This window comes from Patagioenas fasciata, chromosome 17, assembly GCF_037038585.1.
Source record: "Patagioenas fasciata isolate bPatFas1 chromosome 17, bPatFas1.hap1, whole genome shotgun sequence".
Taxonomy (NCBI): Eukaryota; Metazoa; Chordata; class Aves; order Columbiformes; family Columbidae; genus Patagioenas; species Patagioenas fasciata.
In genome coordinates, this window is record NC_092536.1 from 1,086,526 (window position 1) to 1,114,144 (window position 27,619).

The 27,619-nt window shown below is 46.0% G+C and overlaps 1 protein-coding gene across 3 annotated transcripts in view; it reads left to right on the top strand.

Moving 5' to 3' along the window:
- Positions 1-27,619, top strand: part of GALNT9 (polypeptide N-acetylgalactosaminyltransferase 9) — a 100,199-nt gene that overhangs the window by 33,994 nt on the left and 38,586 nt on the right. For all 3 annotated transcript variants that reach the window (XM_065851770.2, XM_071815943.1, XM_065851775.2), the window contains 4 exons: positions 1,450-1,616; positions 3,663-3,837; positions 12,193-12,390; positions 18,543-18,660. In XM_065851770.2, the coding sequence (XP_065707842.1) occupies positions 1,450-1,616; positions 3,663-3,837; positions 12,193-12,390; positions 18,543-18,660 (658 nt within the window). The remainder of the gene's footprint in view (positions 1-1,449; positions 1,617-3,662; positions 3,838-12,192; positions 12,391-18,542; positions 18,661-27,619) is intronic.

Below are 27,619 nucleotides of genomic sequence, written 5' to 3' on the forward strand. Positions count from 1 at the left end.
TGTATGACCTTTTGTGTGTTAGGACCTGGTTTTTTGGGGGGTTTGTTTGGCTTGGGTTTGTTGTGGCTTTGTGTGGGGTTGTTTGGTTCGGTTTGTGGTTTTAGTGGGTTGGGTTTTCGTTGTTTGATCTGGTTTTTCTCCCAGGGTTCTGGTTTGCCAGCTGCAGAGCTTTTCCTCCTGCGCCTGCATGGGCAGCGCGGGCAGTTGGGCTCTGGGCTGGGAAATGCTCATTTGAGGAGCTGCTTCAGTGCAGAGGAAAGAACGAGCAAAAATCCTCTCCAGAGTAGAGAAAACTGATCTGACATGAAGCTCTCTGTCACATCTGAAGGAAACACCTCTGGGTTCCAGCCAAGCTCTGCAGTAGCCAGTACAGAGCAAGAACACTCGAAGCCTCTTCCCAAGACAACAGCAGGATGCCTCAGGTTCAATGCTTGGCATGTTGGATGAAAGGGGCCTGAAGGGCTGTTTCACATATCAGGTCTAATCCATTCTCAGCCAGTCTAAGGAAATGATTAGCCCTGACACTGTCAGCCTTGCTTGCAATTGCCAGCCCTAGATGCACCCAGCAGTGTGTTCTGCAGCGCACGTATCTGCCCTGCGGAGAGACGCTGCCGCTCCTGCAGACCTGGAGTCCTTTGCTGGTTGTTCACTGTGGGACCCGATGATGGTTCATAACACTAATCTAGAGTCACGGTAATATTAAACGTGAGCTATGCCTGGCCAGCTTACACCATCATTAACTACCACAGAGGTCAAATGTGCACTCTAAGTTCTCCTCCAACTCAGTAGTGTTAGACAGATGTTAATGAGGCCAAGATTTGGCTATCAATTACTGTAGTTGCCCTCCCTCCCCTGGTTGCCACAGTTCCTGATGTGATCAGAGCTATCGCAGAGCAGTGGGGAGCGTGGTGGTGCCCAGCTCTATCGCTGCTGGTGCTGGTGGTCACTGTGGTGGTGTCAGCTCCGTCGCTGGTGATGCTGGTGGTCACTGTGGTGGTGTCAGCTCCGTGGCTGATGGTGCTGGGGTGGTGCTGGTGGTCACTGTGGTGGTGCTGGTGGTCACTGTGGTGGCGTCAGCTCCATCGCTGGTGGTACTGGTGCTGGGGCTCCCAGGCAGAGCAGCCGAGCCGCTGCCCCCCGAGAAGGGTCTGCCCTGAGCACCCGGCACATCACTGATATTCCTTTGGTTTTCAAGAGATGCTTTTAACCTTCCAGAGGATGAGAGCCACTTCCAGTCTGTGTGCACACAGATACACTTTGGTTTTCACTGACTTGATGGAAAGTTTGCTGCTATGTTGCTTCATTTGAGCTTTTGCCACATCTCTGTTTGGGGTTAGGAAGAACAAAGCCTGCAGGCTGGTGTCTGCTGGAGAGCGATGGCCAGAGGACCCTCTTCAGTGTGTTTTACTTCCCAGTATCTGCTTGGGGTTTAATTCTTCCTCTCTGCAGGTGCAAGCAGATGTCCTACCCCGACGACCTGCCCCAGATCTCTGTGGTCTTCATATTTGTGAACGAGGCGCTGTCGGTGATCCTGCGCTCCGTGCACAGCGTGGTCAATCACACCCCCTCGCACCTGCTCAAGGAGATCATTCTGGTGGACGACAACAGTGACAACGGTGAGCATCCCCGACTTCTCCTCCGCGTTCTGCATCCTGGGTGCTTAATGGGCATGAAATGTAAATCAAAGGGGGGTTGGTCACTACTAACCTGTTTTCTTCAACGCTGGGATGAAACAGCCGTGACTCATTCTGCATTGAACAGGAGGAAGGTCACACCTGCAACCGCGATTTATGGCTAATAAGCTAGACCACGATTTGGTGTCAATGAATGTCCCGCTACTGAAGTCAGCAGAACTTACAAGCGTTAGTGTTTGTTGATCGAGCCACTTGCACAAAGCTGTGAGCAAATATTAACTAGTTGTATAACAAATACACATAATGTGGATATACCCTGCAGGTTCCATTGAAGTCCTCACAGGATGAATGATATTTTATAGGCAATCTTAATAGAGAAAGGACACTTTCCTCCAAATGTTCAGATCCAGAGGAATATCACTATTAATAGACTAAAAGTTTAAATTCTGTTTCCACAGATAAGTGGGGTTACAGATGCTCCTTACAGACAGGTTTTCCTCTTTTAAATGGCAGCACACTGTGCTGCTACGTGAGTTAAACCGGGATTGGTAATACCAGATTTTGAGTCTTTTTTTTTATGTGGTAGGGATTGAATTAGACAATGAGAATGAAACAGAATGGACACACAGCACATGCAACTGTAAGGTCATCTGGTACATTAAGGTAAAAATAGCAGTTCTGTTACAGCAATTGGATCTCAAAATACTGGTGAGCATGTAGGGTGCTACCGATCAACATGGTTCAAAGGATATTTGGGTGTAAAGAACTTTTAGGATACAGGTGACTAGCAGTGTTGTTGTGCTTGTTGTACCTTAGACTTCTAGAACTGTTGCATCTTCTCCATCATGTTTGTTAGAATAAGGCTAGAGTGTCGTGTTTCCTCCGCACATCAACAGCTTTAAAACTCCCAGTTTCATGTTTCTATTGCTCTTCAAGACCCCCAAAGAGAAAGAAGGGTTGGGAGAACAAAGCACGTAACCAAAACTAAGTTCCAGAACCTATAGATTTAAGAAACCTTTTGCCCAGTTGTGCTCTCGGTTGCAGCAGTGATTGTGTGAGATTGCAAGGTGTTTGGAGTCCATGTAACACAGAGGAGAATTGGCCTCCTGGTTTCTCAGTGAACTCTTATGTGGCTTTTCTATGCCAGTTTGCTAGATAACTAGAGATTTATCAGGTCTTTGATTCCAATGATAATGCTTCCTTTGTGTAATACAGACCAGAAGAATGAGCTTTCTAATGTCCTAGAAGCTTCTACTAGTTTTTCTAATAAATATATTTGAGTAAAAGCCTCATTATGAATAAACTGCAATGTAAATGAATTATCAAACTAGATTGATTTTAAAAAATAGAGAGACCATTTTGGTAATTTGCCTGTTTAGAAGCCTATTGAAATGAAGCTGAATAAAGGAGTGAATGAGTTCTGATCTGCCTGTGGTTGAATGCCTGGAAATGAACAAAAGAGATGTCCATTTGAAATATTTTATACCCATTTAGTCTAACAGGGAAGAAGGCTGGTATTGAGGAGTCTTAATTATATTCAAGGGAAAACCCTTAAAACTAAGGCAAATTAATTGTTGTCTGAATTATATCTTGACCCAAAATCCATTGAGGTTATTTTTCCAACTCTGACTGAATAGCATAAATCAGAAGAAAACCCCAAATCTCCAGCCTCCCATGTTCCACTACTGTAAGGATTCCTCTTCCAGAGGCCACTTCTAACCTAATGCACATCGCCAGAGAGGTCAAATAGGAATTACTTGAAAAATACTTAGACAAAATATCTCTTGATTATGATGCTCACATCCATCAGACCATATGAAACTCATGCAAGTCTCTGATGTGTATGGAATTTGTCTGAGCTGATACCCTGGTCCATGCCACAACTGGGGAAATGGTTTGTGTGTTTCAGGGTTTGGGAATATCTAAGGATTTCTTCCCCTTTCTGTTGCTGAATAAATCAAAGCAAAACACAACCTTGCAGGGCTTTTCCTGTTCTCAATATCCGTGTGGGGTTTCTTTGTCTTGCAGTTGAGCTGAAATTTAACCTGGACCAGTATGTGAATAAAAGATATCCCGGCCTGGTGAAAATAGTGCGCAATACCAAACGAGAAGGGCTGATTCGAGCCAGGATCCAGGGCTGGAAAGCAGCGACCTCTCCTGTCGTGGGCTTCTTTGACGCTCACGTTGAGTTCAACATTGGCTGGTAAGTTGCCGGTCCCCGGGCAGAGCGGCACTGTCACCCATGTCCCGGAGGCTGAGCGGGAGCTGCTGGTTTTAGACCATTAGAAATTACTTCTGAATACTATTCTTGATTATTCCAACGTTGCTGACAATCTTCTGCAACAGCTGCAAGATCCATAAAGAAAAAGCTGTTGTGCCCGCTCGAGCACAGTTCAATGGCAAGAAAGTAGTTTAAACCACAATGAATACAAAACCTCCCGAGCAGTCAATGGCGAGAGGCGCAGCCAATGCTGGAGGCACAGGCAAGTTTCCAGGTACTTTTTAAAAATCTCCTTGTCATTTTCTATAATTTCTTAGAAACCTGAATACTGATCTGATTTTCTCATAAAGCTTCTTGCATTTACATTTGAGGGAAATATTGAATTATTTCCTGCATTTTTTATGGGGCTTGAAATGAGCACACCCTGCCTCAACCCTTTGGTTTCGCAAGGGAGCAGCACTGACTGTGGCCAGCTGGGTTTGGGGCTGAATGGGCCAGATCTGCAGTGGAGTAAATCTTTGTAGCACCACTTACTGGCCAATGTTTGGCATTGCTGGAAGTCAGGACTGGAGGAACTGATCCGTACAGTCAGCTGAAAAAGGGCTGCTGGGGCCTTCGGTGTGTAAAACGTGTATTTTCCAAAGATAGGCTGTTATTTGATCCTGATGATGCAGGGTTATGGTGGAGCTGATGATGCTCTGCAGTTCTGGGAGATATCCCCAAATTAAAACTAAAAATAGCTGTACTTACAACCAGAGAGAAATTTAATTGCAAGGGAGCGGAGTGTTTATTTTTATATGTTCATGAATATCTTTATAAAATAGAAGATGCAATAAAATAAGTCTTGTAGTGTACCTGGTTTATGTTCAGCCTGGTTTATTTTCCCCAGGATGATAAGAGCAGTTGTAGTAATTTTCTAGAAGCTTAAGAGCTGGTTTAATTTATTTATTTACTTTTAAAGCAACTGGATCTTTCAAATCATTGCAAATGTTCACGTAGGGCAATATGAGCTACTGGCCAGCATGGGGAGCTGGGGAGAGCATCCTGTGGGTGCTGCTCGCGGTGCTCGTCCTGCCCGAGCTGCCCTGGGCCTCGTGGAGACTTCTGGTATCGCTAGAAAGGACATTGGGCTCTCCCTGATGGACTTTACCCGGAGACGCTGGGCAGTGGTGTCAGTGAGCAGGAAAGGGGGTTGCGGTTGCTCTTTGGTTTGTTTGGTTGTTTTAGTTTTGTGGTGTTGGGGTTGGGTTGGTTGGTTGTTGGTGAGTTTTGGGGTGGGTTTTTTTGGTTGTTTGTTGTTTGTTTGTTTGTTTGTTTTTTCACTTTCCTGCTTTGCATTCATGTCAGAAAGGGCTGAAATCAGTGTAGTAAGAACTGAGACTACTCAGCAAATGTGTGTGTACCCGAGATAAACCGTGTGTGTTCAGCGCGCCCTCCCTGTGCTCTGGCTCATCTCTGCGGGATGCTGCTCCGTGCTGCTCTGAGCCCCCTTGGCTCCCGGAGCAGCCACAGGGGATGAAGGAGAACAGCAAACACGCAGCATCACGTACCCCGTTGTTTCGGAGCCGCACCTGGAGGCTCAGAGTGTCCCCTCGGGTGTTTCTGCTGTTGTTTCTCAGCTCCTGGGCTGCTGAGCCATCTCAAACCGTCTCTTACTGGCTTCGTCCGAGTTTTAGTTCTGTCCACCCGTGCACTTGCAGTTGCCTGTCATCTCGGTTTGCACCTCATCTTCTTTTACCAGGAGGGACTGCAAGTCCTTCCATCTGGACTGCTTTGTTTCTTCCAACCAGATTAACATCACCCCACTCCATCACGCTATAAACCTGGCAGTCATGTGGGAGTATCTCATTAAAGCGCTGTTGTTCTCTTCTCCTCCTAAGTCTCATCTTGCACAAAGATTTCCCCCCATTTTCCATGTATATTCATGTGTTCAGAGGCCACGTGGATTGCTCCCACTCAAAGCTGTCCATGGATTATTTGTGAGGCAATTAAGAAGCAACCGATTCCTTCAGCACAGAAAAGAGCGTTAGCGTTCTGTTTGGTTTGCGTTCCATCGAGAAGTGAAGTACCTGCAGTGCCATTTTAGTCTCCAGCCTATGGCTGCTTTACCTGCCTAATCAGCTGGCGGATTAACTCAGAAAGAACCAGAGGAGGACTTCGTCACTTTCTCATGAAGCATCCAGGACTCTGACGACAAAAAACCCCATTTATGGGTGAGCTTTTGCCTCGTATCGCACTATAGCGTTTTACAGGCTCTCGCAGCATTACTCTCCAGGGACACTTCTAAACTAAAATACGATCTGGTAGGATATTAAAAAATACTCTGCAACCTAGCAGGTCAAATTTACTATTGAATTATTTATTTTGCTGTGCTTAATTGCTGCTGGTTTGCTTCTCAGGTGTTGAAGTGTATTAGCGCGGAGCAGAGATTCTATTGACCTGTTCCTGTTAAGCCTTTGATCGTGTGAGCCAATCTTACTGCCATGAGAGCAGAAGTGGAGAGGACTAGCTATTCATTCTCAAATGGAATTTGAAATTAAAATCACATTACAATGTATGTATACAGTTCATATGTAAAATTCCACCTGTCCTGCCATAGAACCTTTTCTGGTTTTAATGGTAGCTTGATGTCAATAGGAGTCAGTAACCCAGCAGAAGCAGCAGGTATGGGAAGCTCCTGTACATCGCTCTCTGTGGGTACATTTAAGCTTATGTGGTTCGGTTTCCCCTTCGTTCCTCTGCGGATTTCAGCTCTGAGGTTTCCGTTGGGCTCACCCAAGCGCATTGAGCCGCTTACGGTAACAGGGGACAGGGCGCTGCATCCCGGCTGCTGAGTGCGTCGCAGAGGAGGTAAAGCATCATACAGACTCCTGTCCGCCAGGGGTGGGAAAGAATAACATGCCAAGGGGAAGAGAGCTTCACTGCGTTATACCTGGGAGCAGGAAAGAGAGATCGCAGAGATGGGCTGTTAATTCTCTGGGTGAGAAAAAGGACACGTTGAGTGAAGGAGAGCAGAAATCAGTACGTGAAAGGCAGAGAACACAGTGTATTAGCAGCCATAAAGAGGGGGCGAGGAACCATTAAAGGCGACATAATGATAGAGTATTATACTTGCATTCTGTCTCAGGGATTGGTTGTGCTCCCGTCACAAAGGTACCATCAGAGCACTGAACAGAGTTATGCAGTACCGTGGTAATTAAAGTTTTGCCAAAGGGGGAGTATCACTAAGAAGCAGTGGAGTAAGAGGGTTTAATCCAAAGATTTGAATATACAGCAGAGGCAGAGAAAACCCGACATGAGAATAGTTCACAATAGTGAACCAACATTACCTGGGTGAAGAGGGAAACGTGCGACACAAACCATGTGGACCTTTTGGATCCACGGGACAGTGCCAGCTCGCACACAGAGGACATGCCAGAAAAGCAGCCTCAGCTATTCATTTACCCAAACAGCCCAGAGCGCTCACTGCAGCATCCTCAGCGCCTTTTGGTGGTGCAGAAACGGGCTGGGGCTGCGGTGGCGCCTCCCAGCATACAGGACATGATGGAGGTGGCTGGTACAGCTCACGGGACGTGGTGGAGGTGTCAGGTGCAACACACGGGACGTGGTGGAGGTGTCAGGTACAGCACACGGGACGTGATGGAGGTGTCAGGTACAGCACACGGGACGTGGTGGAGGTGTCAGGTACAGCACACGGGAGGTGATGGAGGTGTCCGGTACAGCACACGAGGTGTGGTGGAGGTGTCCGGTACAGCTCATGGGAGGTGATGGAGGTGTCAGGTACAGCACACGGGAGGTGATGGAGGTGTCCGGTACAGCACACGGGACGTGGTGGAGGTGTCAGGTACAGCACACGGGAGGTGATGGAGGTGTCCGGTACAGCACACGAGGTGTGGTGGAGGTGTCCGGTACAGCTCATGGGAGGTGATGGAGGTGTCAGGTACAGCACACGGGAGGTGATGGAGGTGTCCGGTACAGCACACAGGGAGTTTCCCTCTCCTCTTAGAGACCAAGGAAGGGAGGATGAAATTAACTTTACTTTCAGTTCTCTGAGCACTGATTTACAGGAGAGGCATTCTGCATGAAATATCCCACAGCTGGCCTCAGCGAAGAATTATGTATGTCAGTAGATCTGCTTGTCTGCATCTGATAAATGGATATTGTCAGTGAAATGTGAGGTAGCATATAAAATCACATTCAAAATAAGCTTGCAGTTTACACAGATTTTGTTCTTACATTTCTGTGTTAAGGTTTTACTTCACGATACCTGACAGTGGTACAGCCAGAGTAAAACACGGTGTTAAACCCACCGAACCATCAAACCTGGTAGATGAGACCATGTTGTCTTTCATTTATGTTTTATAAGGACTCGTTCTTAAGCCCTTGCAAGAAAAAAAATATAGATTCTGATTTGTAGAAGTGGGGGGAAAGGTTGGATTTTTATTGTTAGTTCTTCATGTTTTTTTATTGGAGTAAAAATTAGAAATAGTAATGGTGGAGAGCAAAAAAAGACATGTTTATCTCAAAAGAAATGGGAGCTAAGAGTACCCACTTGGGATGGAGCAGAATTTAAGAGAGACATTTCCCAGTGCAATTCTTGGCATTTAGGAAAGGATTTACATTTGAACAAATGCAGAAAAGGGGATCTGTGGGGCGAGGTGGGGAGGGAGTTATCGCCAAATGCCTGTTATAGTCATTCTGATCGGGAACTCAAGGTGTTCTGGGTCCTCTCCTCTGATGACTGAATCACAGAATCACAGAATGGACTGCGTTGGAAAAGACCTCAGAGATCATCCAGTCCAATCCTTGGTCCAACTCCAGTCCATTGACCAGATCATGGCACTAAGCGCCATGGCCAATCTCAGTTTAAAAACCTCCAGGGCCGGTGAGTCCAGCACCTCCCTGGGCAGCCATTCCAATGCCTGACCACCCTCTCTGTAAAGAATTGCTTTCTAACATCCAGCCTCAATTTCCCCTGGCAGAGTTGAAGCCCATGCCCCCTTGTCCTATTGATAACTGCCTGGGAGAACGACATGTCAGCACGTGTCCCTGGCACCGGGCAGCAGAGCTGGGGAGCACAGGGTCTGCCTGCGGCGTGCGTGCGGCTCCTCTGGGACCCACTGTGCTTGTTCGTATGCTGTGCCTTTATAAAAGTCTGCTTGAAGCCAGCAGGTGTTTTTACATATCTTAAAAAGGGAGTTATATAATCGTGTGTGCCGCGGAGCTCATTACCAACTTGTTTTTATCTGGAAGAAGCTGGGTTTTTTAGCGCTGCGAACAATCAGACTTCCCCGTTGGGCAATCCGACACGGATGTACGGCAGCGTGCAGCTTTGTGCGCTGTGGTTTCCCTTGGGGTTTGAGCTGAGTCAATCCAATATTAAATACAGAATGCATATATGTTCAGAGACGGACTTACGGTGGGATTAGAAAAACCCGTGTGATCACAGTGTGACCCCCGCCTTTGCTCTCAGTTTTCATACCGGTTTATTGTATACTCTGGGTTAAATTCTGCCCTCCAACTCTTCTCATAGCTCGAACGTTTATCTTGGGAGCACCTATTCTTTGAGGCCCACAGTGCTGACATTTCTGCAGCTCCCTCTGAAACCATCACGGGTGCTCAACACCTTGGAAAACCCAGTGTTAGTGTGGATATTGACCCACTGTCCTTTGATTCACTGTCCTTTCCCTTCTGGTTTTAACCATTCACCAGCAATCTGTTCAGAGTGAGGGGAGGATGCTGACAACTAGAGATTTTTGAGAGGACAGGAGGGAGGAACTACTTATGTCACTCAAATTTCAGCCCAAATTACCTGCTTGGTTTTTATTAGGTGGAAAAATGAACTGAATGATGTGAAGCGCTACCTTTAAAGCTGAATCTTTTGATCGTATTTAGTTTACTGAAATCCATCACGTCTATGAATATGCCTGGGAGAATTTTTCCTCTTGCTGTAGTAAATAACTTGTTAACAATATATGCTGCTCTGTGCCCATAAAGTACATTGGCTCCGATACAAGGTAGGAACCTAATGTTTTTGCATCTGTGAAAAAGAGAGGTGAATCTCAATTCGCATCTGGGTTCTGTAGCTAATGGGGCAGGGCTATGGAACAGGAAAGCCCAAACAACACAGCAGCGCAGCACCCAGCGTGGTGAGCACACCGGATTGAGCAGCCTCTGCCGCTCCGTCCTGTCCTCACCTGAGCCCGGTGGAGTGTGACCAAGTCTACAGAATAATGTAGCAGCTTAACATTAGGAAAAAATAAATAGAAATTACTAGGAAAGATTTAATCATAATCCCTTCAAAAACCTGCAGCAATTAGACAAAGCCAGAATTACCAGCAAAGTTGACAAAGAATTTGATGAATGTGAAGCTCAACGCACAGAGACAAAGACACTGCGAGTCGTTGAGCCTAACAGAACCATGCCAAGGCTGGATGTTGCTAGCAAGGAATAGCAGTAAAACTCCTCTTATGTCATGGATTACCTAAGATAAACCATGGAGACACAGGGAATAAATAGCATGTGATCCTGCTGACTAAGGAACTATTTTAAAGTCAAAAGGGTACTTTACAGCCTGGGCTGATGAACTTTCATGCTTCTGTGGAGTGTTTGGTACCTTGCAGGACTGGGCTTTGACAGCAGAATTACTGCACCAGGAATTGCAGGTGACAGGCAGGAGTAAGACAGAGCTCAGGCCATTCCGGTCCTGGGGATGCACTGATTTATTCCCAGTATAAATCAAGTAGAGTTACAAAACAACACATGATGCATGTGAGATGAACATCTCATTCAGAACCTGCCTGGCCAGGGGGAATTTCTGCAACCTCAATGTCGTTCTTCTTTTCCCACCATGCTTGTGATCATCCTTTTTATTAAAACGTTCACGCTCTGTGTTATTCCCATTCAGCTGATAAATTCAAATGTCACTTTTCTAGAGGAATCCAAATAAAACTAGTTTCACACTCTTTGACTTCTCTCCGAATGAAACGCTGTGACACCTTGTATTTTGTCAGTTATGTTCTTATTTTGTGTTGGTTCATGCTGGATTATTTGCAGTAAGTAGCTCATCATCAATACTCAAGGGTTTCGCCGAATCTTTGTCTCTTTCTGCTGATGTGGGAGAGGCAGAAAGAGAAGAAAGCAAGCAGTACTTGACCTTGTGTAAGCAGTGTGGAGTGTGTACGTGAAAGGCAAATATTTTGGCCATATTCAAGTACAGAGAAAGTGCTGCAACTTTCTGATAGTTCAGATTGAGGCAGTGAAGAATGAAAATGGAGGTTGAATTAATTTCGTAAGTTGTCCCTTTCTGTTGGCCTGCATGAGAAAACACACGGTAACAAATAAAATATAAGGTAACAAACAAAACCACAAAGGAACTATCGCCTTTCAACCAACAACAGAAGAATAATGAGAAAAGGTTGGTGGTTCAAATTCTGCTACCTCTGTGAATCTCAGCAAACCACCATCCCCTTAAAGACACGTGAGAGAGCTCCACGAATCTTCAAAGCTGATTTCAAGGGGCAACAGTCACAAAGGAGCCGACCGGTGGCTGTTTCTAACGCTGCTTTGAGAAGCGCTTTCCACCCTCCTGGAACTCTGCTGCTCTTTGGCTCTGTTTCTCTGTAAATTCATAGCGACCTCAGATTGCCTCGGTTAGAAATGAGTGTTTGCGCTGAAGCTTTGTACTTCCCTGAGACACTTTGGGATGTGGCTGCTGTTGAGAGCACATTGATGTTTTAAAGTCTTTTGAAACGATGGCACATTTCCCGCAGTTTGCTGCTTTAGCACCATCTGGCAATTGAAATCTTCTCATCACCAAAGAGGTTTCGGAAGGTGTAACGCAGCCAGGCTTGTCACTCAGAGTAGATCTGTTGGGGTCAGTCCTTAGGAAACAAGATTAAACCTCTGCGTAACCTTCAGACTCATTCAGTCCCTGGCGTGTGTTCGGTTCTTCAGGCCTGTTGGCAAGGGCAGGTGTTCAATCGCTGCCGGGCGCCTGGGGCTGCAGCTCCTGGAGACCGGGCAGTCACTCCTGGCAATAGCGCCTCTCAACACTTGTCCATTGCAAAATGAATTGACAGTCTCCAGGCCCCGTTGGGTAGAATTTTGCGTTGTTAACTCTGGTACAGCTTCACAAAGGTAATAATTGATGTGCTGTTGTATGTGAAGTATCCCACACCAAGCTCCATCCCCTCCGGCGTGCGGCAGTGACCTGTGTCCGATCCTGCTGGGCTGTGTTATGCGCTGGGTTATTGCAGCAGTATCCAAACCCTTCATTTTATCAAGCTGCCAAAGCTCGATGGCTTCAAACCATTTTGCTGTTTTTATTGTTGTCAGGGTGGAACCTGCGCTTACCCGGATCAAAGACGACCGAAAGCGGATCATCTTACCAGCCATTGACAACATCAAGTACAACACTTTTGAAGTGCAGCAATACGCCAACGCAGCCCACGGCTACAACTGGGGCCTCTGGTGCATGTACATAATCCCACCGCAGGACTGGCTCGATAAAGGGGATGAGTCGGCTCCCATCAGGTAAATCTCCCGCGTGCTGTCATTTTGGTACTCGCGGTGTTTCCATCTCAGCTGTCTGCTGAGGGGGATTTAAGTGAAACAAGGCTACAGGATTTGTACACGACAGCAAAATGGAGCTGGAGAAAACAGGCGACTCTGCGAGGCCGTGGGTGCACGGCTCGCACCTCAGTGCTGCACCGCAAGGTACAGAGCGGTGCAGGTGTCCTGGTGCTGGATGTGTGGTTCAGGTTCATTGTGGCCCTTAGTAAGACAGCAGGATTCTTTTCACCTATGCTTTCATTTTCCGGTGGACTCTGACATGAGGAATAAGCCAGTGAAACCTTATGTGTCTGAGAAACAAGAGTGTTCTGTGCGTGATGAGGAGGAGGTTTCGCTTTGGTCCGTAGGCAGCGCTCCCGGCCACCAGCCCAGCCCGGCGCCCCCAGCAGCGCTCGCGGGAGACGCGAGGGCCTGCTGCTCCTTTCTATGGAGAACTGCACACGTGTTTGAGTTTCCCTACTGGGTGAAGTTTAGAATGAAACTGGACCACGTAGAATGTAATTTATTTTTCTCTGTAAGGGAACGTTTCACCTTGCAGAAGTGGAATTTGCTAAGGAATTACCGTCTCCAGAATTGAGACAGTGTTTCTGAGAATTGTTTCAATGGGAAAACAGGAGCTGATGAGGAAGGGGATTTCTTTGCCCTTCATTTGTAAACTGGAATCTCCTCGCCATTCATCTCCAGGGCAGATGCTTGTCCAACAGCTCCTCTGAGATGTGCTGGGTGAAGGGTGCTGTTGTTAGCAGCTCTTCAAAGAAATGCTAAAAGATATGAAGCCCAGGTACGCACTTTGTTTTGCTCTGCCCTATTTTTGAGATTTGCTAGGAAAGACGCAAATTACCGTATTAGAATCATTTTTGCTTTAGTGTATATCAGCTTAATCCTAAAGCAGCCTGAAATATCTCACAGGATCTGTCCTTCATTCAGAGAGTAATATTTCAATCCATATTTGAGCAGGTGTTGCTCTCAGGTTCATTCTGATGCCCTGTGATGGTGAAACACCTTGTACAGTAACATAAACCTTATTTACTACAGGACAGCAGAGTCCTTCATCACTGACCCTCTGCTCAGCTTGAAACCTCGATAAGCAGGAAAGTAATTACTTAGGAAATCAGTTTTCCTGGGTAACGTGCCCTGCTCTCCTCACATTGTTTTAAAAGTGCAGGTGTTTTATATCTATTTGACTCAGCCCTGAGAAATAGTTTATCGATGAAGGAAAGTTAATCAGCCAAAGCTTTCATTCCTGACATCAAGGTTTCAGTCTTTTATTCCTGAAAGGTTTTGCACACTTCATTACTTCCAGTTTATGTGTGAAATCACTGTATTAATCTTCACATGAGTTGTTCTAGTATCTGAGTAGCTTCTGTTCTGGAGACAGCGATCACATATCAGATAAGACCGAACCAAGAGGTTAAAGCTCAGCAGGTTCCTTAGACGTGGTTTCAGAGGAGGCAGCTCACGCACTGCCCAGGGTGTGGAAGCTGCATCTGTGAAACACTTTTGCAAATCCAACTACAGATGTTTTTAATAGAGAATAAGAAATCCCATCCCGGTAATGCTGGAAGAAGTGTCTGTATTCTTTCAGCAGTACAGGGCCCGATTTACCATGGGCTTTCCTTGGGTTTATGCTCAAGCTCTTGCCAGAGTTGTACTGGCACTGAGCTGGACTGATGCAGAAGTGAATAAGGTCCAAGCTCAAGCACTGACCAGTGTTGGAATCTGCTGCACGTAAGCAGCTGGCTCCTGAGAGCAGAGATTTCATTCTGAACCCGAGCGAAGAAACCGTTCAATTCAACACTGCATCCGCTGCCCGGAGACAGATGAGACAGCAGCACAAGAAGAGCACCCAACCCTGGCTGACACATGCCAGGAGCACTGAGATGTGATTTCATAAGTGTATCTCGTGCAAATTATGAGCTACATGCCCTAAAACGCAGAGATATCAGTGCCGGAGCGTGAACACTTCCCCGTCTCCCAGGGAACACGTGCTCCGAAGGAGCCATATGGGAGGGCAGAGCATCCACCCCATGGATTCACTGGTTTCTGAGGGGCCTCCCAAGCAGGAGCACGTGGATGGGTTTGCTAAAGCATTTGGTTGTGCTGGTGTGCTATGCCCGCCTGCAGAAATATAATGCAATTTTGTGGCTTTTAAGGGATATGCCAGTGTAATTATGGTAATGGAAAAAGTGAACGTGTGAGTGTTGAAAAGGATCAGGCAGTCTGTACTTAGAGCTGAGATTTGAAAGCGCCCGTGATGGGAGCTTACTCGCTGTAAAAATTTCAGGTATGTTTTCAAAAGTAAGGGAAAATCAGGCTAGGGAGCAAACTTTTCCAAAAGTCTGTGTTGGTTTGGAACAGACTTTGGTTTTGTAATCAGCTTTCCACAGCATGGACGGCAACTGCGATTTCTGTTTCGGTCCAGTTTGGAAGCATCGATGGTGTCTGGATCCCTGTTTCTGTTCAGTGCATTCGTAAGATTGCGAGACTATTTATCAGCATGAAAACTGCAAATTGCTGACCCTGTCCCACTTAAAGCTCCTTTGAGGCTGTCTTCAGCAAGTAGTGGCTTTGGTTTGTGTTTCCGTGTGTGTTTTGTGAAAGGAAAGGCTAATAGCTGATAACCCTTTGGCTGGGTTTGTGGCTGCTGTAGCCGAATGCTTCTGCCCAGATCTCCAAAGGGATTAAAGATTTTCAGTGTTAAAAAACGCCTGTACCCTGGTATCAGTGAGGATCAGAGCCCTGGCATTTCTGATGTTTGCATTGTATGAGTAAATAGCATCGATCCGTGGAATCGGGTGAAACATTTAGAAAATAGAGTCTGATTCCAGTTTTCTTCTGGGATTATACAACGAATGTGACTAATTCTTTTCTCAGAAGCCTGCTCTGCTGTTTTCTTGGGCACGAGCAGTGATGCGATCCAGCTCCGAGCGTCGCGGGAGGAGCAGGAATGGCCCTGGGGCTCCGCGGGGGCACTTGTGTCCCGTGCACACCAAAAAATGTCACATCAGCCCTTGTGGTCCAAGTGACAAAGGGAATATAGCCTTGAAGTGCAAACAAAGGTGAAGAAATAGCAAGAACAAAGTGTCAGATTTTGCAAAGATTTCTGATACAGTTCTTTTATTCCCCCCCCCATTAATACTGTGAAATTCAGAGCAATTGATGTTCCCCAAACCGGCTTCTACAGACAATCCATTTGGCATGTTTGACATTTGAGATGTAAGATCCCTCTAACATGGAGATTTGTGCGGGGATTGTTATTTTGACACACTGTGTCCATCACGTCATTTTCCATTTGTGTTCCTGAGAACACACTGCCCGAAAACCTCCTTATCGTCTGGCTACAAACTGTGTAACAAAGGATCCTATTCCAGGGGCTTTCTAATGAATTTGACTGCGCGTTGAAACAAGCTGGGTTTTTCTTCTGTATGCAGAAGATAGTTCTGGTTTTTGGAACAAGGATGGTTTCTGGTACCCTGAGCTCTGGCTCGTCCCCCCTCACCTGCCGTGACTGTGATGGACTGCTCAGTGTTTGATTTCTCGATCGGCAGCCACTGACGCTGGAGACATCAATCAGCCTCACCCAGCCAGGCACCGCGCAGCTCTCCATCTTATCTTCCTCCAGCAGCACTGGTGCATGGCACTGCTGCATATGTTCTCTCTTCTGCTTTAATATGCCGTAGCTCGGTACCGGTACTCGCTCGGAGCAGCCGCTGCAGAAATCACGTGTGTCTGGCTCGTGTGTGTGAGCAGGGTCCCAGCAGCGTGGTGCTGCTGCCCGCGTTAGCCGCAGTGTGAGGGTCCAGCCCCGTGCTGGGTCTCCCTGGGCAGAAATCCCTGTGTACGGGAGCTCAGAACGGGGCTCATCTGTACATTGTGTCATGTAATAATAAAACTAGTGACAACGGATGGATGATTACCAACTTTTCAGTTGCTGGTTCACCGGAGCCTATAACAGAGAAGTTTCTCTTTTATTTGTCCAATTCAGATGGGTGTCCTGCCTGTTCTGCGGGGCATCGGAGAGTTATTCTACATCCCTGTTGCCATGCCTTTCCCAGCCAAGCACTCTGGGTTGCGTTTTTTGACGTGCTGTAGCTCTTCAGAGGGGTTAACAAACCTTCCCATCATTAAGCTTGTCAGTTCTTTCCCGTAGCTCTCGAGCAGCAAATCCGTCCTCAAGTTCTGTTCTCACAGCCTCGGCTGAGCGGGCACGGGGATCTGGCCGAGAGCCCCGCGTCTGCCCAAAGTCACCTGTGAAGGACAGATCTTCGTCTTTGGAAACGCCATTGAGTCCTGTCCCCCCAGCTCATGACCCGGGGAATGCATCTCACTCTGTGCGGCTGGAATGTGAGAGTTAATCAAGCTATTTCAACTTCTTTGTCAGAAACAGCGCCGATCAAATGTGTTTCTATCAACAGCTGCCTTTTTCAATTATGCAGAGAAAACATGAGCGGGATGGTGTGCACTGACTGCAGTATAGGCTTGTAATGATCTGAGAGGTTGCAATGGCTTTCAAACTGAGAAAAAGTGCAAGGGAGAGATGCTGAAGTGGTGCCAGTAATGTGAGTGCTATAGCAGAGTCCATTAGAGGTAAGTAATAGCAGCGCTTCAGCAAATGAACCTTTCCAAGGATACCAAATAGTTCCTGCCGTGGGCTGGACTGTATTCCGCAATGTCGGGATATACATTAGGCCCAGGAGCAAATAATTGTTTTATCTAACCATATCTTGGCCATTTATTTGAAGCCTTTTTAATGTCCTGCTGTAGAAATGGTGAACTGCTGATGAGAAAAAAGACCTAATGTGATAACAACTGCTGCTACCAGTGGGATCCGCTAATACATGCGTGAAAATGTGTTCATTCTCCCAGCCAGGGCAGTTGTTCACATGTATATGGAACTGCCTCATGAAGATGGTTCTGAGATATCACGGGCAAATACCTTGTGAAGAGCTTTCTGTACAAATTGAAAAATCACCATGCACTATCTGGGATAAGAGAGGCTTTATAATGACAGTATAACAGTAGTCCATTATAACTGAGACTTCTTAAAATAGGTTTTAGACCTTTTCCATCACCTTTGTTTCTATAGGGTATTTTCATGGTGTATATGTGTAAGCTTGGGCCATAGACAGAGCATTCTCTGTTCTGCTAGAAAATAGAAAATTGGCATAAAGTAGAATTTTCCTGATGTCTTGTTACAATGGCACCGTTAGGGGTGATGCATCTGCTATAGTGGCAAAACCGAACTCCTACCTTGAATTTTAGAGAGACAAGTGTAGTGACCAGTGCAGAGATGCACAGGAAGTGTGGACTAATAAAACTAGCAAATATCACCAGCTTATATCGCATGGAAATGATGCTCGTGTTCGTATGGCAAATGATGGCAAAATTTGTTGTCACGTAGTGTTCCACAGTGACAGGTTTTGGATTTCTTTGTGAAGGAGAACAGAACCAAGGTTTTGCAGATAAAGAAAGAGAAGGGAAATGGCTTGTGTGAAATCACCGGTTGGGCAGTGGCGAATCGGGGGGCAAAGTCTCTTCATCTGAGAATGTTTCCTTTTGTAAAGACTGAGCCCAGCAAACACAGAGATGTTCACTATGGAACAGCTCCACAAAGGCTGGAATTTGTCTGCTCTTGAGCCCAGGGAGTCCCTTCCCAGGCCTCGCACCCTGATGGATCCGCTCGCTTTTAATATGTGGGTGAGGGGACCCTCATTTCTGACAAAGGTTACGGGGTGTTTTTGTGTATTCATCTTCAAAGCAGTGTTGTCTGTGTCTCGTGCTACCCTGTGTGGTGATTAACTTCAATCCAGCACAGGGGCTGTGTCTGTGACACAAAGGAAAAAGAACCTGATGCTTCACTTATGTGCATGGACCACTTACCTTTCCAGCTGGGGCTGTGACGGGCAGCTGTTCCAGCTGTGGCGGGCGGGCTGTCAGCGACTGGGGGCTCTGGTCCACAGGGTCCTCTGTCCATCGGGGATGAAGCGCAATGTGATTGCACACTAACGGGGAAATTGGAGACTAGGAACTGTTTTGTCTGTGCACACTTGTTACGAGCTGCATTCTGTAGTGGCCAATAAACAAGTGAATTTTTTGCTTTAATGTCTGTGCAGGACACCAGCCATGATTGGATGCTCGTTTGTAGTAGACCGAGAGTACTTTGGGGAGATCGGCTTGCTCGACCCTGGCATGGAGGTCTATGGAGGAGAAAACATTGAATTGGGCATGAGGGTGAGTAACAAAGAAGAGGCTTTGTGTCATGTCCGTTTGCAAAGAAAGACGGGTGCCCGTGGCCCCGCAGAACTGCCGTCCCACCCATGGGCTATTGCGCTGGATTAGCTGCTATTGCAACGCTATCTGGAACTGTCATCCCAGTAAATGAATGTTCCTGGCCTTACTGGCCTTGAGAGAACTGATAACAGTCAGAAATCTGGTTTATTGGTTCGTTCTGTCAGTGTCTGAACCCAATGAGACAGATTTTCCCCTTTCCCAGTGGCTTTGCTTGTGCAAACAGCTGCACCAAGTCTTCGATGATGTTGAACGCTCGTGGCCAGGCTGGCAGAAGCCAGTTGTGATGCTCTGCACACCACACGTGATGGATGCCGTGGTATTGTAAAACTTTAGGGGCCTTGGTGAATAAGGACTGTGGGTACAGGTATGGGGCCCTGTGGGACAGGTGAGTGCGGAGATGACACAGGACAGCGTCAGTCCACCCTGCGTCTGGACAACAGGAGGTTTGATACTTTTGACCCTTGTTTTGAAGGTGGTGCTTGCCAGAAAGTCGTTCTGAAGTCCAAGCAACGTGTCTTTGCTTAGCACTTGAAAATTAGGCCACTTATTGTTGCGTGAACACAGTTTCCTCATTATAAAGCTGACTGTTTAATTGTCTTCCCCTTGCTCTTTATTCCCTGCCTCGCAGTATCGCGTCCCTGGTGCAAGTGATGTGCTCATTAAAGCATAGATTCTGCTCGTGGTGAAACACCGAACGTCAAACGCATCCGTTCTTTACCTGTTTTTGTTGAAATGGCTACAAACTCCTTCGCATCCGTGGGCTGAGGAAAAAGGTCATTGAAGCTGGAGTTTATTTTCACATATGGGTGTGTATTTATTATTCCAGCATCGCAAGAGGGATAGGGTTTGTAATAGGACCGTGTGAATACACTGCTCATGCTTAAAGGTTCGGAATTCACACAGGGACAGAAAAACTGCTACCACAAATCATCCAATTTTCCTTAAGAGGGTCAGGCTATTACCAGGATTGTGTGAGCTTTCCTTTATCATCCTGCAGGGCTTGGAGCTGTTTGAAGCTTTTTCCACATGGCTGCTCCCAGAATAGATTGAACGCTCTGCCCAAACTCTGCGTAGCTGATGAATGAGCTTCCTTGGAAATATGAAAGCTGTCGCTCTTCCTTAGACGAGAAGAACTCGCTGAGTACGATTAGGGCTCCTGGTAGAAAGAGGCAAAGGTTTTAATAGGATTATGAAATGTCACTTGCTTGAAGAGACCAGGATTTGAAGTGAGCGAGAACAGGTTTTCAGGGGTAGGAAACATGAGAAACCTGCAGGAACCCAGGGTGGAGGATTCGCGTCTCCTCCTTCGGGGCTTCTGTTTGTTTGGGGTTGGTTGGTTTGTGCAGTTTTTGCTTAGTGGTTTTTGTTTCCCTATGAAGAATAATTAACCCTACTGTTTGAAAAAGGCTTTATGAGAGGCCAGGACTATGAGTGAGCTCGTTCTGACGTAACCTGTACGTCCATGGCATGGGTCTCTTAGTCTGTTTTCAACCTAGCGAGGTGAGCAATACCCAGTGTCCGCCTCCCAAGTCCCGCGTGCGTTCCCCTCTGTGTCTTTCAGAGCTGTCAGAAACCAGCAGTGTGAACGTGCGCTGGAGCTTCCTCCCCGTCCTCTGGGATATTTATGAAATCACTGGGAGTTTACAAAGCTGGTTTTGGTTGGTTTTTTTAATCTCCAGAGTCTCAAAGTCGCACAGAATCGCTCCCGTTCCAAGGGCCGGTGGCGCCCACGTGTGACTCTGCTTGTGTGGAGCAGAGAAATATGCAAAAGGGAAGGAGCAAATAGATGAATGAGTAAAGAAATGATACAACAATAAATAAGAAGATGCTGGGGGAGTGGTCGCCCATGTTTGGCTGAAAACGGTTTTAAACAGCTGTAAAATCCTTTAAACTTTTTTGCAAACCATTATCGTGTTACTGCTAAAAGAAAAAGGATTAGGCTTGGAGTGTCTGAATTAGATTACATTGCATGTAATGAACCCTCATTTAAATTGTTTTAATAAAGTGAAATAGGGAAAGTCGGTGAAACTAATGAGCTGATTTGGGAGAATACTGTTTGATAACCCAGCTAATCCCTCTTAAATCTATTGTTTATTAAAAAATCATCATCTTGGGTATTCCTCTACTGACTTTTCCTTCCTAAAAATTCCACAGATGGAAATATTTCAATAATTAACTTAAGTGATTTTCTGTATTGAGTGAGCAGTGCATAAACTGGCTGGCCTTACCGCTTCTGCTGTAAATATTTAGGGCTCTGCAGCTCTTTGTTTTTTGATTAGTATTATTTTTGGTATAAGGTTCATATTGGTTAGAGCTGCGACGTTCTCCTAATGCGGCAGCTTTGCAGTGAGGCCAATGTCTGTTTGCTGAGCTCAGGAGATTCTGGTTTGGTTGAGAAAAAGCGCCAGATGTTTCGAGAAATGAAAGGGAGATGGACGTGATTGCAGGCTTGTGAAGAAATAGGTGGGCACTTACATAATGTCATCTTGTCCTGTATTTTTCAAAGATGACGGTTTCACTGCGAGGTGGATAAATACAGGACTGAATTCTGTTATGGACAAAGGGTGCTGCCTCATCCACACACGGCCCCGTTTCCATTTCAGCCCCGGCTCACCTGTCCTCTTCCCAACCTGGAGGCGCAAATGAAGGCAATGATGGTGCTTTCTCCCACAGCAGAGAGAGCCTGAAGAAGAGCCCTAAACTCAGTGCAGATCGTGTTCATCTGTGCTGCTGCTGGACATGAATGGTGTCTCTGCCCTGTAGTACGGAGCGATGTCCCAGTGGTAAGAGGAGTTCAAGCCATGCTCCAATGTAGAGGAACAGGGAACCCTCAAAGCGAGGGTCCCAAATGGTGACCTTGTAAGAAACCGTGTGTTTGCAAGCGTCATGTGAGTTCCCTTCCTAGTGGGAGCTACAGATAATTATTTAGAAAGGGATCATATAAACATGAAAAGCCCGGTTTGGGATTTGACCGAATACAGGCGGTTTATGACGCGTCTTTTTATAGCGAGCCATTAATCACTGCACTAAGGATCTCTCTCTCCCGGTGCTCCTGTGATAAGGTGAATGAATTGCTGTTCGTTTTATTTTGTACCCATCAACTGTAATGGTGGGTAGGAAGAAATCACGCATTTATTTTAAAGGATGCTCTCATACAAATAAAATTCTGCTCCCACCATTAAGAATGCAAACAAAATAAATGCAAACTATATTGCCACATTGACAACTGAAAGCAAAGCTTTTTTATGGCAAACATCAACTTTAAAAAGAAAATCATTACACTTTCCAAACTTATGCTATAATGCCCAGCTTTGCTTTCTTTAAAAATAGATGAACTCCAGTTTCTCTGCAGAGAAATGCTAATGGTGGATTGTTGAGTAGTCAATCCTTGACCTGGTTTTATTACCTGTAGCCAAGGAGATTTAGATTCTTTGGAGCAGTCAGTGTTTTAAACACAGATTCTGGGCTGGTGTGCGGCACTAAAAACGTCAGCGGTTTATGTACAGCAAACGTTAATTGTGAGTTCTGGACAGTGCTGCTTGGGCTCCGTGATTCACGAGGCTCCCCTGGTCCTGGCGCTGGGAGATGAGCACCAACCCCATTCGGGGGAGTTTCTCAACATTTCAAGGTTTTTTTCCAATGTGCTGTGATAAAATACAAGTGAAAATTGTACAAAAATACAGGTTAATCAAAATGCCTTATTTCTGTAAATCACTTTTTGACCTTTCCCAAGCAGTAATTTGTAGTATAAATTAATTGTGTGAAAACTTTTAAAGAATTCCTTTCAATTTGAAGACATTTAGTGCCCTGGTTGGTGTTAACAGCAATCGACAGTTGCTGGCACCTGTCCTTGGACACTCCTGTTCACCGCACTGTGATAAAGCAGCGTTTTCGGTATGAAGTTCATGCTATTCCAACGTTTCTGAGCAGTTCTCCCCTGAACTCTGCACCACCTAAGCAGAATCCCGATAAGTGATGTCATCTCCTGTTATTGGGAGCTGCCAATTGCAGCGATCTCGGTGATCGATCTCCTAGGTCACACCCTATGAAATAAGCCATGTTAGTAAAGGTGTCCTCTTTTCCATCTCCGGTTTTATTTAGTGTTTTTGTGGGCATTTCCGAAGGTAAAAGCACGTTAAGCTGGTAAAGTCAAGCATTAAGAACTCATGGAAGGGCTGAATTTGTGGTGCCTGGATTACGTTCATTCACAGCTCCTTTCCATCCTCTGCCCGGCTGACAATCGACCCCCTTTCAAACCGGAGGGTGTCCCGTGTGAAGGGTCTCCCCATGTGGAAGAGAGGAGCGTGAAGCAAAGCAAAGCCAAACAGCTACAACATGGCCCTTGTCATGTTCCCACTAAGAGTGATTGGGTTTTTCTCCCACCAGATCATTTATATAGTCTTAATTGCACTCTAAACGGGATGCATGATCTTGTTTCTGGGGAGAGAATGCAGCTCCCTACCTGTCTGCAGTGCCTTTGAACCACAGTGTGCTCTTTTCTTTCTTCTTTTTATTAAATTGAAAATAACTGTAACCTTGAACGGAAAACAATGTTTTCATCAGAACATAGTCCAGTGGTGCTCTAGCATGAAATTGCCAGCAAACTACAGGACTAGAGCTTGTGAATACCGTTGAAAACACTTTCTAAAGTGGGAGCATTGGAAATAGCTCAGAAAAGAGCATCTGGCCATTTGGCTTCAATATCACATCATGCTCCATCGAGTGTAACATTTCATGTTACAAACTCTTTCATGTACTAGGACATTATAAAAGCGCAAGGCTGGGAATTTCAGAAAGAGATCAACAGCAAAAGAACTGAGGAAGGAAAATGCTTCCTTGGTCTTCGCTGCTTTCTTCTCCGCCGCTTTCCTGCAGGTTTAATCTAAACCTGGCACAGGTGCCGCAGCAGCAGCCAATGGGAACCGAATGAGGGGAAACGCAGAGCAGTTGGGCCTGCTGATTGTGTTGAGGTTGAAAGAGGTTTCGCTTGCCTAATGATGAGACTGAACCAAAAGCCTGCAGATCAGCTACAGCTGGTCGGAAGCTTTCTGATGCAACATATTTTCTATTGCAAAATAATAACTGGTCCAGGACTCCAAGTGTTGTGTAGAACTCTCCATTTTGCTACTGATTACCGAAAGCCTGGCTTGTGCTGTTGGGTCCCCAGGTGTCGGTCCTTGGCCGGGTCTCAGTACACCTGCCACAAAGGTTCTTTGATCTTTTTAGAACCACTTTGAACGTCTTTCAGAGTTCTTCAAAAGTATGTACATATATATATATCACTGCTGGGGAAAACATCTTCTTTCCACTCAAAAAAATGAAATGCAGAAGTGTTCCAGGATACCAGTTGTTCCCAGAGCAGGAGGATGCCTGTTCTCTAATTGCCCTTCCAACGATCTGCCTGGGTGGTTCTTGTTTTTCTGGTGGTGAGGGGTTTAATCTGGCCCTGTGGGGAGCACACGGGGCTGTGAGGACGGGACGGTCCTCCCAGCCTGAGCTGCTGTGCTTGGATCACAGCGCTGGCTTGGGCCGGTGTGCTGTCTGCAGGTCCCTGAGCCCCATCAACAGCCCGGGTGGGTCCTGGGGGAGCAGCCGGGGACATGGGACCCACGGCCCGAACGGTGGCCGGAGCACCCCTGGGAGCCGGCACTGCAGGGAGGGATTGCATGGGAATCATCATCCAGGCAGAGCATCGTGCTCGGGAACGCGTCCTCAGCCTCAGCGCCGAGCCTGGGGGCTCGCAGGACCCTCCAGCCCTGACTTCGGTGTCTGCAGGTGGGACTGCAGGTGTCTGCAGGTGGGACTGCAGATGTTGAAGTGTATAACTTGCTGTGATCGCAGAGGTGTTACTCTGGTAGAAAATTCAAGTCACCATTGTTTATGATGTCAAGCAGAGGCATAGAAGTCCTTACCATTGGTGAGTGGAAGCGTCCTTATCACATAAAGAAACCGGAGCTGATCTTTGATGAGCCGCGGGTTTGGAGGGGGGTGGCCTTGTAGGTTTGGGTTTGTTTTGCTTCTGCCTGCAAAACTTCAGGAGATAATGTGACATTTTTTACTGTATTTTTTGCAGTCTGCTAAGGAAGTGTCGGACTGACTAATAATTATCCTTGCAGTCGTGTTGCCTGAGTAGAGCAAAGCGTTTTGAGCTGACCTGTGTGACAGATACCTCCGAGCTGAGGAGCAGGAAAGGAATAGCGTGTGTACCTGTGTCGCTGAACAAAGCTTCGCTCCTTAGTGCCAGAAAATTGTGTCATTATCTGTGCTGTATGTAATACACAGGGGGAAAAATAGCAACTTAACGCTGTGCATGAAAGAGACAAACTATTTTCTATTGAAGGCGGCAGCAGATTAGTCACCAATGAGAAATGTGTCATGCAAGTCTTCTATAAATCGGTTTTTAATGGTGTGTATAGTGCAATGGGAATATTCACACCAAAGGAGCCCCCAGCCAGGGCAACTGTGTTGTGTAGCAGGTAAAGCACTTTAAGCAGTTCCAAGATAGTCTGTCTCAAGTTTTGTTTCCTACATAAGAAAAATAGGGAAACAGGTTGACTGAAATGCTTTGTTAGCACGTTAATTGTAACTTGCGTCTCTCCATAGGAAGTTTCACTTCTTGAGTTCTGGAGCCAGTCTGGATCCATACAGACAAATTACCTTTGCACCCTCATTTCTCATTGTTTCTCTTCCACGAACATCAGATTAGATTGCGTGGCACTGTTAAACATATATATAACATGCACAAATGTATTGATCAAAATGCCAGCTCCTTTTCTTCCAATGCAATGGAAGTGGATAGCTGTTTAAAAGAAAGGAAAAACAAACATAAAACGGCATATCTGTCATTTCTGTTTGCATTCCAGGCTTATAAAAGGCAGATCTCACTGAAAAATCGTATTTAATGTGGCATACAGAATTTATAGTGTGAGAAATGCAGCCAAGGAGAACCCAACGAGCATCAGAATCCGTCTGCAAAATCTGCGTTAGGTGCAAATGCACATTACATATTCAGCTGTTTTGGCTGTAATGAAATAATCTATTTGCATGTTTCAGTAAAACTGTAACTGCATATTTCTACCTCAAATGCCACTTAGATTTCCTCTGAATCTCTGGTCGCATGTCATTTACACAAATATATTCTTAGCAGCAGAAAACCAAATGATGAATAACTTCAAAGTTCTGGGAGTTTATCCAAGGGGAAACTGAGGCAGGCGGCCCCGTGTCCTCACGGGATGTTAGAGAGTTATTTGACAGCAGAACCCAGGTTGAAACTATTTTAAATATACTTTGTTATTTCTCTACTAATTGTTCTGAACTCAAGGCTTGAAATGATGACAGGAGGTTCCAACACAGGCCCGTGTTACACCCACTCTTCTCCCTCACCCTTTTCACCCCTCAGCAAGAACGCTTTGACCCCTGAGCGCTGCACTGCAGGAATCTGCAGGTCCAAGCGGCGCTGGTGCGGTGCTGGACCAGCGTTGTTATCGGTGCCGTTTTCCCTGCCCATGCGGTTCGCGCTCCTGTGCCCGCGGTCCAGCGCTGGTTGCCCTGATGTTGGGCGTTAGCGCAGAGCCGCTGACAAGCTCGGCTCCTCAGCTGCAGTCCAAGGTCAAATGGGACTCTAAAATATGAATAAGCGTCAGGGCTTGCTGGCACATCGATCTCAGGCTTTGATTACTGCCAGATCACATGAATAAATTAGCCTTGACAGGTGCGATAAATTGTATAGACTACTGATCTCAAACAGTAAATGTTAAAGAAGGACATGGGAGGCGTGGGGGGGGAAGACGCTCCCTGCAGATGCTTGTGTTCAGTGGGGTGCTCGGGGGGGACCTCCAGGCTGGAAGAGGCCTTTTGTTCATTTGGGATTCCGTGCCAAGCGGGGCCGCGTCTCCTCTGCAGCGTCGAGTCCTCTGTCAGGAGTTGGGGTTTGGGTTTTTTTGGGGTTTTGTTTGTTTGTTTTTTGGTGGTGCTGGTTTTTTGTTTTTGCAGGGTTTTTTTTTTGTTGCAAAATGACCACGTGAAAAGAATTGGAGTCTAGGGTATTTTTTCCCAATACCACTTCATTTATGTTTCTCTAAGAACTTTCAGCTTTCTTATATCTAGAATCAAATATTATGATGCTTTCCAATATAAGACACATCAGAAAGCCAGACTTTGTCACAACCATGTAACGTGCTCTTTTCCATGTCCTGCTATTCCCTTTATTAAACACGCCTCTCTGCAGCATCACACACACATTCTGTCTCCACATCTGGATAACTTATCTGCCTGTTTGTGTACGTAAGGCTATGTATACGTATTTATATGTACGCAGAGGCCATGGACCAGGGCTTGGTTTGGGTCGTTCCTTCTCTCAGGGATTCTGTGAAACAGTTGGATGTTTGCTGAACCACTAAACTTCATAGGAGAGTTCATAAAAAATGCATTATTTCAAATACAAAAGCTTTTTTTTTTCCAAAACCAGAAAGGTATGGAAATGCTGTATTTTGTAGCAAAGGAATTAAAGAGAGAAACTGTGTTTTGGCTTCAATTAATTTTGCAAAATGAAAGTCAAACAGAGTCTTTAAATAAGGTGGGGTTTAAATTTTCATTGTGAACACTTTGCATAGCTCCAATTATCTTAACTACAAATGTATGTTCATTACTTTTGCACATAAAGTGTTCCGTTAATGCACACAAGCAATAACATATGTATATTTAAAAGGGATTATTATAGGTCCGTTGTGTCTATGCCAGACTGTTTGTGTGCTCTGATAAACTGATACGCCCTCAGTGTATGTGTAGTGGTTGACTACAAAGGAAGAGGTTACAGGAAGGTTTTCTACTTCCACAGGAATTCCTGTATGTAGAAATAAGGTGATGTAGCCAGGGGTGGAAGGAGAAAGGGCTGTTCCTA